Here is a 14,952-nt window from a genome sequence, read left to right as displayed (position 1 = left end):
CGAAGAAGATGTGGTTGGAGTCCTCGGGGACAGCACAGAGCGGGCAGATACCAGTGCCTGGGCCATTACGCTTGCGGACCTCCACACCGGATGGGATCCGTCCACGGATCCACTGCCACATGAAGATGCGGATCTTTAGTGGGAGACGGACGGACCACACCATCAAGAGGGGGGGGAGCGGAGGAGGGGGCAATGGCCATGTAGAGCGATTTGGTAGAGAACTGGCCCGACGACTCCAAGTGCCAACGCACACGGTCTTGGGCTCCATCCACCAGCGGCTCATGCAGAGCGACACAATCAAGCAGCTCACGCCAGGCGGCGGATTCCGCAGGCCCAAATGGCCGACGGAAAGCGAGGCGCCCTAAGTCAATAAGGGCCCTATCAACAGAAATCATGGGGTCGACAGAGATAGAGAAGAGGATGGGGAAGCGAGCCGCAAAGGAGGAGTCGCCGGCCCATCGGTCAAACCAGAAGAGCGTTGAGAGGCCGGACCCTACCGAGATAGAGGTACCAATGCGGAGCACAGGGAGGAGCTGGACGAGGGACTGCCAGAACTGAGAACCTCCCGACTTCTGGCAGAAGGCAAGGGGTTGGCCGCGCAGGTATTTATTCCGGATAATGTCCAGCCATAGGCCACCCTGACCCTGCGAGATGCGCCACAGCCACCGGGATAGGAGGGCAATATTCATCCGCTTAGAGCACATGATCCCCAATCCACCCTGCTCCCGAGGCTTGCAGATGTCAGGCCAGCTGACCATGTGATACTTCTGCTTGCCGTGCTCGCCAGCCCAATAGAAGCGGGACTGGATTTTGGCGATCTCCTTATGGAGAGATTCGTGGAGGCTGTAGAAACTCATAAGAAATAAGAGGAGGCTGGAGAGGGAGGAGTTGATAAGAATAGTCCGGGCCGCCTTGGAGAGCCACCTCCCCTGCCAGGGCTCGCATCTAGTCTGGAGCTTGGTCACGGAGGGGCGAAGATCAGCGGCCAAGAGGCGCGAGTCACTGATGGGCGTCCCAAGGTAGGTAGTGGGGAACGAGCCCAGGCGGCAATTAAGTCTATTGGCGATGGCCACTAACTCAACGGGAGAGTATCCCATCACCATAACATCGCTCTTATCAAAGTTGATCTTGAGGCCCGACATCTGTTGGAAGCAAAGAAGGAGGAACTTTAGGTTGGTGATATCCAGCTCCGAGCCTTCAACCATGATGATCGTGTCATCGGCATACTGGAGGATGGAGATCCCCGCGCCCCCGGAGAGATGGGGGGTAATACCACGGAGGTGGCCCGCGGCTTTTGCCTTGTCTAGAATGGAGGCCAAAGCGTCCACGACCATATTGAAGAGGAACGGGGAGAAGGGGTCGCCTTGGCGCACCCCACAAAGGGTAGGGAAGAAGGGGCCGATCTCGCCGTTAATGTTGACCGCCGTGCGACCGCAAGAGACCATTTGCATGACTCTCGTGATCCATCGGTCGTCAAAGCCCTTTCGCAGAAGAACTTCCCTAAGGAAGGACCAGCTAACCATGTCATAGGCCTTGTGAAAATCGATTTTCAGAAAGACCGCCTTCAGGTGTTTGACCCGGACTTCATGAAGGACCTCGTGCAGGACCAGGACACCATCTAGGATGTACCGGCCCTTAATGAACGCAGATTGGTTAGGGTGAGTGATCCGGTCAGCAAGCAGGGTCACCCTATTGGCGTACCCCTTGGCCAGGATCCGGAAGATCACGTTGATGACCGTAATCGGGCGGAACTGGCGGATGTCCGTCGCCCCAGGGACCTTGGGAATGAGGGAGATGGTCCCAAAGTTGAGGCGGCCAAGGTCAATCGAGCCCACGAAGAATTCCTCGAAGATGGCCATGATCCCAGGCTTAATCACGTTCCAGAAGGTCTGGAAGAAGATGACCAGAAGACCGTCAGGGCCCGGCGCCGAGGAGGGGTTCATACCCCTGATGGCCTCCCAGACCTCCTGTTCAGACAAGGGGGTCGTCAGGGATGTGTTATCGGCTTCAGAAACCAGATGGGCGTCGGTCCAGCAATCAAGGGCGAGAGAGAGACCGCTCCAAGGAGCGGGGGAGAAGAGGGAACGATAGAACCCATCAACATGGGAGCGGATGTCCCCGGGGTCCTGAAGGAGAGAGGCTCCATCCCAAAGGCAGGGGATGGTGTTGCGTCTGCGACGCCCGTTGGCGATCGCCTGGAAGTAAGCCGTATTCGCGTCACCCTTCAAGACCCAACGCTGAGCGCCCCGGATACGCCAATAGGCCTCCTCATCAGTGTAGATCACGGAGAGCTGGTCCTCGAGGTCATAGCGGGACAGCCACTCGTCCGGGGAGAGACCAACCGCGTCAGCCCGGAGGTCAAGGGCCTGGATTGCAGTCAGCAGCGCCCTCTTACGCTCCCTGGTGTCACGGCCCAAGTTGGCTCCCCACCCCTTCATAAATTGCCGAGCACGCTTCGCACAGAAGTGCCACGCGTCTATGGCGGAAGGGGGGCGGGGGTGGGGGTGGGCACGAGCCTCGATCCAACGAGCACTGATGGCGTCGGAGAATCCGGCCTGTCTGGAGATTGGGAAGAGAGGTAAAGAGATTTGGTGGAACCTCTCCCCTTAGACCATTGGCAGCAAGTTCGAGGATGGTAAGAGTAGAAAGATTCAAGATGGCATGTGGAAATCTTCCTGACAGCTGATTAGCACTCACACACATGTGCTGCAAGTTGGTCAATTCTGCAAACTCACTAGGGATATTCCCCTTTATGTGATTATTCTCACAGTTAATCCTGGTTAATGTTGTGATATTGACAAGAGAAGTTGGTATGGTGTCAGTAAGGTTATTAGACCAAACGTGCAACACCTGAAAGTGAGGAGGAAAATCAGCATAGAGATGGCCTACTATATTGTTATTCGAAACATCCAACACCTTGAGATTTGAGCAGTTAGTGAAACTCGGCACCCTTCCTTGTAGCATGTTACTATTCAAGAGGAGTGTTTGGAGGCGACGCATGTGGCAAAGGGAGGGTGGGATCTCTCCGGCTAGTGTGTTTGCTGTGAGGGCTAGAGAGCGCATGAATGTTAGGTTCCCAAGTGAAGGAGAGATGAATCCTACCAAACCTCGACTTGTAAGGTTTAGAGAAATGACACGACGTGGAGCCTTGACCCTGCATAGGACACCTTCCCAATTGTAGAAGTGAGTGCTATCGTTCCAGGACATGAAGGTTTGTTGTGGATCGAGACTGATTGCATCCTTGAATGCAAGTAGCGATAGCCGATCCGTCTCGTTTCCATACGAGATTGAGGTGTTGCAGATGACGACATGTGCGCTGCAAGCCGCCAACACCCAGAGAAGTAACCATCCAATCATGGCAACTTTCATGGCCGGGTGGCTATGAATGTATCTTGGTCAAGTTAGATCTTCAGTAGTCACTACATATGCATGCATAAAAACAAGGCGAATTTTAAACTAAATAGTTAATAGTAATAAGTAACAGATATGTTGGCAGATAGATAACCACTCATGCAATGATTGTTGTTTACTAATAGTAATAATTACCTGAGGATTCCTCTTTCTTTCGTATATACCGATACTCTAGCTTTTCCTTTTCGGGCCGAGACACAAGAGATACAACCGCCGGAGGGCAGAGGCGAAGAAGAGAGAAACCAAGCATATGTGTGTACAGGTTAATTTGGAGTGTGGACTGTGAGTGTTTGATCAACCTCCGCCATTGTGGCCTTCCTTTTATAGGCGCGACATCCACATTGGTGATCTATTACATCATTATTGTGAGTGTTACTCTAACTAATCACGGCAAATTGTAGTGTTAGACGCACTAATCTTCTTTATTGAGTAAAAGGCACACTAATTTTCAGATTAACGTATTTGTCGTTAGGTTGGCACAAACCCACCCAGAGCCCGGGCCAGCGAGGCAACTGATTTTTTTTAATGCAGGAAAAGGTCCCACCGGGCAGTGTGAGGAAGCCCACGACTGGTAAGGGGAGTTAGGCACTGTTCGGTATCGCTCCGCTCCACAACTCCGGGAGCAGAGTTAGCGGAGTTGCAGTTTCCCCGCTCCACAGATTCCAGGAGCGGCTGATTACTGAACAGGTCCTTAATGGCTTGAGTGTGTGTGCGTGGCAGGTGACGCGGGGCAGGAGGATCTCCACCCCATCCTAATTAAGTAACCTCTTCCATTGATACAATCTCGATCAAATCTAATCCCTTCAGTAACACAAAAATAAGGATTGGAAACGGTGAAGTCCCATGTCCCTTTGCATTTCAGTGACTTTAAGTTCTTTTTTTCCGGAAAGGTGTTTTAGTGATTACGTAGCAGGTTATGACTGACGCTGGGAGCAACATGTTTTACTGATTAAGTAGAAAAATAGAACAGACCTTCACAAGTTCAGAGTTTTTTCTTTTGCGGGGTAAGTTCAGAGGTTTTTTTTTAAAAAAAAAGTTCAGATTGTTCTTTTTCCTCTGAATCTGTGTTCTTTTGCTGTGGCATATACCGCAGCGGACGAACTTCAAAGTCGCAAAGCTGCTCGGCGCCAGTTTCTTCAATGTAGATGCCATGGGTAGCGTACTGATCTTGCATCTGTTCTTGATCTCCTCGGCACTAGTCAGACACTAGTTGCTGTGATGCTTGCCCACTGTCAGTTGTCAAGTCTGAAACAATGTGTGATCGTCCTTGCCTGTTTGATTGTCAGTGCAGGTGCCTATCTCTCGAACTCTGGCCTACTTAGAAACGCCGACTTCTCGCTAGCAAATGTAATAATGGCACATCAGTCGCTACATGGTAGGCAGCAACTCATGTGATCAAGTCACTGTATAAAATTAGCTTCTAGAATTTCCCTCGATTCCTGTACTTCAACTGATGTGATCAAGTCTCTTGCGGTGAGGCTCTGACTCAACTTTCTAGCTTGTAGAAATACAACAGAAATACTGAATGTTCGGTGTGTTTTTGGTGTTTTCTGAATCTGTGTTCCTGCTGCAGCCTACTTTTTTTCGATAAAGGACGATTTTATTATCTCAAATGTAGCATCAAGCGGATACAAAACATTATGAGTAACACCCGGCCTCTGCATAACTAGGATGCATACGACCCAATATGAAGGTCTGACAAAAAATGATGAAAAAAACCCCGACAAATCTGCAATAGTAGAGCCCTATAGACCGACACTATGTCTATGTCGATGGAGGTGGTAGATCGATCCGAAAGTTATGTTGCCACCCATGTTGGGAAAAAACCTCCATAGAAAACCTGCTCCAATCGCATACACACCGCCTTGAACAAAGGTTGGTCCTCCGGTCGTTGTAACATAGACCACATACGTAGCAATTGCGTACACCGGAAAATAACCTATAGAGGAGAAGCATTTCTTTCATCAAAAACAAAATCATTTCTACATACTCAAAGCGACCAAATTAAGGCATACACTCCCACCCTTATTAGCGTTTTGAACCTATTTGAAATACCGTCCAACCAATGACCAAAAATATTGGCAACAGTTGTGGGCGGATACAAATTTGATGCTATTTGGATGACTGACCACGTAGAACGTGCAAACTTGCATTGGAAAAGGAGGTGTTTGATTGTTTCGTCATGAGTACAAAAACAACACTTCTTACTCCCTTGCCAGTTGCGTCGTGCGAGATTGTCTTTGGTTAACACAACTCCCCTATGAAGATACCACATGAAAATTTTCACTTTTAGTGGAATCTTGGACTTCCAGATTTTCTTGTTATTACTCACTGGTATCTCAGAATGTGTGAGTGCACGATACATAGAGTCTACAGTGAAAGACCCTGATGTAGTAAGGTTCCAGCAAAACACATCCCGGCCTTGTGTCAGATTAATCGAGTCCAGTCGGGATAAAAGATTATGCCATGACACAAGTCGGGGGCCAATCAAATCCCGCTTGAACCAAATATTCGTCGGGAATGAACTGAGCACTTGCGCAATAGTATTATTCTTATCGCGAACAATGTTGTATAAGCCTGGATATTGTTCTCGGAGACTGGCATTGCCTAGCCAGATGTCTTCCCAAAAACGAATCTCCGACCCATCCTTTATCGCGAAAGACCCAAAGCGAAAGAGATGTTTCTTTGCCGCCATTAGGCTAGCCCAAAAGTGCGAATCGCCAGGTTTCCAAAATTCCTGGGACACCGCCTTTTGACCTAGATACTTGTTGCGCAGCATGGTTTGCCAAACACCATCCTTAGTAAGAAGTTTGAACAACCATTTACTGAGTAGGGCCTCGTTTTTGACCTGCAAGTCATGAATTCCGAGCCCCTCTTGGTCTTTCGGCCTACAAACCATGCTCCATTTGGCCAGCCTGTATTTTTTCTTTTCACCGTCTCCTTGCCAAAAGAATCTGGATCTAAAATAATCCAATCTTTTTAGGACCCCTTTTGGGAGTTGAAAGAAAGAAAGCATATAGAGAACCATATTTGTGAGGACAGAGTTAATCAAAACCAACCGTCCTCCAACTGAGAGTAGTTTGCCTTTCCAACTACTCAACCGTTTCTCTAGACGCTCCTCTACATGCTTCCACTCCACAATTGTGAGGCGTCGATAATGAATCGGTATTCCCAGATATTTAATCGGGAATTGGCCATGTGCGCAACCAAATAGGTCAGCGTAATCGGCCGCCGCCTCAACGGCTTCTCCAAAGCAGAACAATTCGCTTTTATGGAAGTTTATTTTGAGACCCGACATTTGCTCAAACGCTGAAAGCAAGAGTTTCAGGTTTCGAGCCTTGTCCAGATCATGTTCCATAAAAAGAATTGTGTCATCGGCGTATTGTAAAATAGAGAGGCCACCATCCACAAGGTGTGGCACTACTCCTGCAATCTGGCCGTCCTGCTTGGCGCGCTCAATCTGTCAGCGACAATGTTAAATAACATTGGGGACATGGAGTCACCCTGCCGTAGTCATTTTTTTGTCTGAAAGTAATGGCCTACATCATCATTGACTTTGATGGCCACACTACCTCCAGTTACAAAATTGTGGATCCACTGGCGCCATTTATCGGAGAAACCTTTCATCCTTAGGGCCTGTTGAAGGAAAGACCACTTGACCTTGTCATATGCCTTTTCAAAGTCAATTTTGAATATCACTCCACTCATGTTTTTTCGGTGCATCTCGTGGACGGTCTCATGCAGGATTACTACACCATCTAGTATATTTCGTCCTTGCATGAAGGCCGTTTGAGATGGACGGACAACACGGTCAGCTATCAAGTTTAACCTATTCGTAGCCACTTTGGTGAAAATCTTGAAGCTAACATTAAGAAGACATATGGGTCTGAACCGCTGAATCCGTTCAGCATCCTTAATCTTCGGCAACAAAACAATCTCGCCAAAATTTATTCTGAATAGATCAAGTTGATCGGCATGAATACAATTGAACAACTCCAAAAGGTCAGCCTTGATGATATCCCAGAAATTCTGATAGAATTCTGCGGGGAAACCATCAGGGCCTGGAGCTTTGTTGTGTTCCATTTGGAACACTGCCGCTCTCACCTCCTCTTCTGAGAAAGGTGCTGTGAGGATATCATTCTCTTCTGCCGTGACTTGTGGAATATCATCTGTTCGGGTCTCGTCAAGGGTGACATTCCCTTCATCCGACGCCCCGAACAGAGATTTGTAGTAGCTGGTGATATAGTTTTTGAGATCCCTTTGACCTTCGATCCGCCCCTCATCCTGTTGGAGACTATGAATACATTTCTTCCTATGTCGACCATTGGCGAGCAATTGGAAGTATCTTGTATTACTATCTCCCATTAGAATGAAGTCAGCTTTGAACCTCTGGTAGTATTTAATCTCCTCTTCTCGCAGAAGACGGGCAACCTTCTCATTAGATTGATTTTTCAATTCAATCTCATGTTGAGATAAGGTGCGGGTCTCTGCAATTTTGTCGAGGTCATCAATGATAGTACAAAGGCGCTGCAGCCTACTGATTTGCATTTGTTCTTCATCTCCTCACCTCAGAGACTCCAGCCAGCAGTAGACAAAAAAACCCAGACAATTTGTAGTGATGCTTGCGCACTGTCAAGTGTCAAGTTCTGAGATGGTAAGTGGTATTATTTTATTTGACTGTTTGATGTTGAATTCAGGTGCATGCTAATCTATCTGACGCCGACCTTAGAAACACCGACTTATAGCTGGCAAATGTGACAAAGATACAATAGTGGGTAAACACCAAGCATGTCATAAGAGTTCAGGTTCAGATAAGCAGTAACATGCTTGCGCTTGTGTGAGTTTCGGTGCAAATCAGTGACCATCACACACAACTTTTTGTTTTGTTTCTTTCTGGCCTACCATCCAAACAAGTACGTACCTCCAGAGAGACCAAATTGGGGTGTCTCCAGAATAGAAGATTTAGTCATTCATAACTCATAATTAATAAAGTGGCCGTATGCATCGCCCAGATGCAAAGGCCGGGGTCATCCTCCTTTTCTAAAAAAAAGCATATCGCCTGAATTACTGGATACAATTTTACATCAATCTCCTCCGTTTCGTACTTCGTTCTGTAGGTAATTTTTTTGTAATACTCGGATAGTGTCAGCCTGTCAGGCAAATTTGTTTGAAGGGTAGTTTTGCCACAGATAAAGCTGTACAAAAACTTGCTTGCTCAGCTAGCTAATACAGTACTTCTTACATAGACGATATGTGATAAAAGCCAATTATACAACAACTTGTCTATTCAGTTAGCGTTGAGATGTGCTTCCCTGATTCCATGTAGCTTGGCAGCCACCTCATGCATGGTGATACGTTCACCTGGAGATGGCTTGGTGCAACAAAGGCCAATGTTTAGAATAGATAGCAGACAATTTACACTTGTTTCCTTCAACGCCACTGGAGTTTCCTCCAATTCCTGTAGCAGCTGGGGATCGACAATCCCCAATACCCTATCAGGGAAGCTAATCTCTGTAAACTTCACAATGTTCAGTCCATCCTTAAACATGTCATCAGTTGGCCTTCTTCGAATGAATATCTCGAGGAGAACGACACCAAAGCTGTAAACATCCGCGGCGGTTGAAACTTGACCACCCCCTGCATATTCTACGCATCAATGAATACAAAAGGAGTTAATTTTTCTTTCATTGGTTTACATAGATGTAGAAAAAAAAACGTGGTGACATGATTTTTTTAAGATTCAATTACCTGGAGCAGCGTATCCAATTGTTCCCATTACGGCAACCGAAGAAGAACTTGAGTTACACTGAGATGATGTGGTTGAACCAACTTTGAATCTTGCCAGGCCAAAATCTCCAACATGAGCAATCATATTGCCATCCAAAAGAATGTTGCTAGGCTTTAGATCACAATGAACCATTGTGCCTTCGTTGTTGTGGTGTAAATACTCCAGTGCATCTGCTACATCCACCAAAATGTTTATGCGTTGAGCCATTGTAATGCAGTACAAATCAAAAGAGCCTTCATGGTCCTGGTTCGAGTATAGCAGTTTATGTAAGTCTCCTCCTGGCATCAGCTCGTACACCAGGGCCTTGAAATCATTACCATTAGAATCTATGCTTGAGCATGCAGTTATGATATGGACCAGATTACGGTGCCGCACATTTCTCAATGCATTACATTCTGCAATGAAGCTCTTTTGCGCTCCTCTTGTCTCTAGGTTGAAGACTTTTATGGCGACCTCATTTTCATCTTCCACTAGTTTTCCTTTGTATACAGAACTATAACTCCCTCTGCCAATTAGGTTGGACGTTGAGAATCCATGTGTTGCTTTGGCTAGGTCGTTGAAAGAAACTTTGGGAAATTTTGTAGCAAGTGATGGCAGTGATACAGAATTCCTCTTGTGTTTTCCTCTCCAAAGAAATAAAACAAATATGACCATAGCAAGTGACACCATGCTGGCTATTGGAGTGATTATTTTGAGCATCAGAGATCTCTTGTGCCTAATTGAATTTAAAGGCATAACAGAACATGCTGGCATGTGTAACTCTAGTACCCCACCACAAAGCCCCTGATTTCCATCAATCCACACAATAGTTGCATTCTTAAATATCCCTTTTGTTGGAACCTCTCCGTTTAGATGGTTGAATGACAAATCTAGTTTCTCAAGAAGTTGCAGGTTGACAAGAGATGTTGGTATTGACCCAGTTAAGTTATTGGCAGACAAATTCAAAACTTTGAGGCCGCTTATGTTGCCTAGTGAAGCAGGAATACTTCCGCTGAAAATATTCGAGCCTAGCTCGATGTCTTCTAAACTTTCACAATCACCCAAAGTGTTTGGAATATCTCCGGATAGCTTGTTTGATGAAAGTAACAAATGTACGAGTTGTTTAGCATTTCCAATGTTGGTAGGAAGTTGTCCATCAAGGTTGTTGGAAGATAATTTAAGTATGAACATTGTTGGAATTTTGAAGATCTCCATTGGATTTTTACCATTAAGATTATTGTTGTAAATGTCCAAACATTGAAGCATTGGAAAGTTTCCGAGGCTTGGTGGTATATGACCAATGAACTGGTTCGAGTCTAGATATAGCCATCCTAATTGAGACAAGTATGACAAGGATGATGGAATACCCCCGGTGAAGTAGTTTCCTCCCAAATCTACTAGTTGCAAAGTTTTAATAGTCCCAATCCACTCTGGAACCACACCCGTAAAGTGATTCGCCCCCAATGATAATAGAATAAGGTTGTGAAGGTTTTGTATGCCCGAAGGAAAATCTCCTGATAGTTGATTTTCTCCAAGGTATAGTTTTTGGAGTTGATTGGAAAGGTTACCTATAGAACTTGGTACATGCCCTGATAGACGGTTCCAACTCAGGGAGAACATCTGCAGCTCTATGCAGTTGCCTAAGTTGTCCAAAAACTCCCAATCTTGCTTGCTATTAGCTTGGAGTTGATTTTGTTCAAGATTCAAATACGAGAGTTTGGTAAGTCTGCCAATCGTGGCGGGCACCAATCCGGTGAAGTTGTTGATTGATAAATCAACATCATATATATTGGAAGCGTTAGTGAATGAACTGGGAATGTTTCCTAGAAAGAAGTTCTCGGCTAATACAAGTATCTGGAGATTGGGCAGAGATGCATAGAGATTCGGTGGTACCTGTCCACTTAGACCATTGGGACCAAGGTCAAGGCCGATGAGAGTAGAAAGATTCAGGATGGCTTGTGGAAATCTGCCTGTTAGCTGGTTAACAGCTGCATACAGGTACTGCAAGCTAGACAAATCTGCAAACTCACTTGGGATATTTCCCGTGATGTGATTATATGAGAAGGTAATGTGGGTTAGTGTTGTGATATTGGCAAGAGAAGCTGGGATGGTGCCAGTGAGGTTATTACCTGAAACCTGCAGCATCTGAAGGTGAGGAGGAAATTCAGCAGGAAATTGGCCGACTAGATTGTTAAATGCAACATGAAACACTTTTAACTCTGTGCAGTTTGCGAAACTCGGTATCCTTCCTTGCAGTGTATTATTATTCAGACGTAGTGTTTGGAGGCGAAGCAGGTGACCAAGGGAGGTTGGGATCTCTCCGGCGAGTGTGTTCTCTGTCAGGGCTAGAGAATGCAGAAATGTTAGGTTCCCGAGTGAAGGGGAGATTCGTCCTACTAAACCTCGACTTGTAAGGTTTAGGGAAATGACACGACGTGGAGCCTTCACCATGCACAAGACACCTTCCCAATTGCAATAGTGGGTGCTAGCATTCCAAGACATGAATGCTTGTTGTGGATCAATACTGATTGCATCCTTAAAATCAAGCAGTGATAACCTATCTGTATCGTTTCCATGTAAGAAGGAGGAGCTGCAGATGATGACCACATTATGTGCATTGAAAGTCACTAACACCAAGAGAAGTAGCTTTCCAACTGTATTCACTTTCATGGCCAGGTAGCTCTGCATATATGTATATGTTGATCGATCTTCAGTATATATTCTCTGTATATATATGCATGCATAAGGTGAAGGTTAATTTTAAATAGTCAATACTATTAATATAATACTCCCCACATATCTACTCCCTCCAGTCCTTTCTACTTCGCGTATAAGATTTATGTCAAGTCAAACTTTGCAAAGTTTGACCAGATTTATATTAAAAAATATTACAACTACAGTATCGAATATATATAATATGAAACTCCATTTCATAGTTAATTTAATGATATTGATTTGGTATCGTGAACGTTGATACTTTTTCTATAAGTTAGGTATCAACGTTCACGATACCAAAGGAATACTCCTCCAATACTTCAAGTGAATCTTATATGCAGATTAAAAAGGACCGGAGGAGTATTTACATGGTACCATAATGTTCCACGAATAAATTTGATCAATAATTGGACCATTTATATATTAGTCACATGTTATTAAATTATACTGTTGGACACTGGTACTTTTTAATATGAGTTGATTACTAGTATAACTTCTATGACACTTAGACATGTTTTGTTGGTCAAATCGATGGTCAAATTTGAGCCTTTGAATATCTTGGCGCCACAAAAATAAGGACGGAGGGAGTATATTTTGGCAGATATATATTCATTAAATCATGGGTTGTGTCGTGGTATGAATCACGTACGTACCTGGGGATCTCCTATCCTGGCTTTTCCTTCTCCTTCTTCTTCCTCTTCTTCTTCTTCTTCTTCTTCTTCTTCTTCTAGTGTTTCATTGCCTGGCCAGAACAAGAGCTTGAGCTGGTGCAGGGCAGAGGTGAGAACATGGTTCGTAGTTTGAGTGTTTGATCCACCTTCACCATTGCGCCTTGCTTTATAGCCACGAACCTCGAATAAAAATGCACTAGCTTTTCTGCTGTCCACTCTCAAATGATCCACCTCCTCCTCCGGTCCTTGGGTAGATGCAATGCATCATACTACATGGGTTTTGGCCATCGTCGTTTAGTTTAGTGCACAAGTGGTCTGATCAGCATATAATATCACGTGGGAATAGCACCCACTTGACCGTTCGAAGCTGGATGCATGCTATGTTTTCACATGGTTATCCAAGGACGGGGTTTGCTTTTTATTTTTAGGCGTCGGGCGCACTGACTCTAATCATGTCGGGGTTAGGCCGGAATCCACCCAAGGACCGGTCGGCGTCAGGCTATCTACTCTTTCCATCGATTCATGTACTTGGATCGACGATGAATGACCTGGCCCCTTGCTGTAGAAACAAAACTGAACCTCTGAATACTCAGAGTGTTTTGGGTGCTTTTCTGAATCTGTGTTCTTGCTGCAGCCTATACTGCGGCGAAACAACTTCAAAGGCAAAGCTGCTCGGCGCCAGCTTCTTCGATGCAGACCTCACAGGAGGTTGTTTTGAACTTGTGATTCCTGCACTGCATATGCCAAGAGTTAAACCACTAAATCATGACGGCTAAAAAACAGTGCTATCGTTCCAGGATCAGATGGCTTGCTACAGATCAACGATGATTGTATCCTTGAAGTCAAGTAGTATAACCTACTCCCTCAGTCCTAAAATAAGTGTCTCAATTTTGTACTATCTCAAGTACAAATTTGTAATAAGCTCAATACACTTATTTTGGGACGCATGGAGTATTTTGCAGAGGCCGCGGTGATCCTTCTTTTCTAAAAAAAAAGTAGCATGACATACTTATCTCATTTCCATACAAGGAGGAGTCATTGACGACAAAAAAATGCACTGCAAGCCACCAGGACCAAGATAAGTAGATAACTGGCAGCACTCATGGCTGGGTAGCTATGCGTGTATATTGGTCAAGACAACTATCAAAGGATTAACTATGTGATTTACCTAAGGATTTTTGTTGCTATAGCTTTTCCATTGCCACAGGGGAGAAGAGGCAAAAAGGAAGAGACCAAGCATACGCATGTGCGGTTTTGGTGTGGAGTGTTGTTTGATTTACCTTCACCATTGCGACCTTAATTTACACCAATGCTTAAACTTGGAACCGGGGTCGTACCATTCCAGTCGGACCTGTACCCATTGTGTTTCAGGCCATGACAAACCAGACCAGCCCGACCCAGTTTACCTCGCGTCGCGTCGTCCTGCCATGCCAAGGGGAGGCCCAAGCACGACCTAATGGGCTCTATGCCGCCTTCGGGCTGGGCCAACCCAAGCACGGCCCAATACAATAAATATTACACTTCATCATATTGAATCGAGATTTTTAATTACAATATGCATTCTCTATTTTGAATTACTAATTAAAGCACCTTATGAAGTATACATATACGTACATATATTTATCTTAAAAGCCCTATTTTTGTTTACATAAGCATAACCACATTGTATAGGTCCTCCCGACAATCGCAACACGCGTTTATGGAGATTTCAGATGCAAATCGGGCCAGGCCGGCCCGAGCACAGCCCGCACCACCGTGCCGGGCCGTGCCACCTATATTCTCAATACCGAAGCCCAATCTACTTTTTCTGAGACAAATTCGGCCTGTTTTACTTTTTTTTTTGTGAGATCAGCCTGCTTTACTTTGTATATCTTGCCGTGCTGCTGGACCGTGTCGGCCGGGTTTGATGCCAGCCCGGAAAAAGCCCGGCCCATGTCCCAGGCTGTGGTAGGCTACTGGCCAGCGTCCACTCGAGTAGTGCGTTGCAACAGCAACACGCAAAATCGATAGTGCCAGGCGCGCGGATCCTTTTGACGGGGTCAACGCACCGGTTCGACGATTGACCCGGTTGGGTTGGGTTGGGCCGGAACCCACCTCGGACCCGGTCCAGGAACACTACTAGGGAGAAAGAGAAGAAAAATGCAGGGGCGGGCCCCCCCGGTCAGCGTGGGGGAAATGCCGCGACCGACATCCCCGAATCTAATGCGCGCCGGGATTCGGGCCGACCCGCACTAATCCTCGGCGCACCGACGCGTATATATATTGCGGCACGATAATTAAAACCGATTTGGGGTCTTAACTCCGTGACAGCTCCCATTCCCCGGTCCCTATCTCGTCGGATCGCCACCCACTCGCCTCGCTCTCCCCCCCCCACCCCACTCCACTCCA

General features: G+C 46.0%; 1 protein-coding gene and 1 pseudogene across 2 annotated transcripts; both read right to left on the bottom strand.

Moving 5' to 3' along the window:
* LOC119274658 overlaps nt 1-3,686 on the bottom strand; it is a 7,190-nt pseudogene extending 3,504 nt beyond the window's left edge.
* Nucleotides 3,687-8,473: 4,787 nt separating this feature from the next.
* Nucleotides 8,474-12,685, bottom strand: LOC119274657 (receptor kinase-like protein Xa21). Of its 2 annotated transcripts, none has more exons than XM_037555375.1 (3): nt 12,547-12,685; nt 9,160-11,902; nt 8,474-9,057 (listed from the first exon to the last, which is right to left on the bottom strand). In XM_037555375.1, exons 2-3 carry the CDS (start codon nt 11,864-11,866, stop codon nt 8,699-8,701), a joined length of 3,066 nt encoding a protein of 1,021 aa, XP_037411272.1. In that variant the 5' UTR covers nt 11,867-11,902; nt 12,547-12,685; the 3' UTR covers nt 8,474-8,698. The 2 variants fall into 2 exon arrangements, with proteins under 2 accessions (XP_037411272.1, XP_037411273.1); XM_037555376.1 differs by having other exon boundaries at nt 9,160-11,860.
* Between the last annotated feature and the right edge of the window lie 2,267 nt (nt 12,686-14,952).

This window comes from Triticum dicoccoides, chromosome 3B (genome assembly GCF_002162155.2).
Source record: "Triticum dicoccoides isolate Atlit2015 ecotype Zavitan chromosome 3B, WEW_v2.0, whole genome shotgun sequence".
NCBI lineage: Eukaryota > Viridiplantae > Streptophyta > Magnoliopsida > Poales > Poaceae > Triticum > Triticum dicoccoides.
The sequence above is the reverse complement of the archived record's forward strand: the minus strand, read 5'-3'. Positions and strand labels throughout refer to the sequence as shown.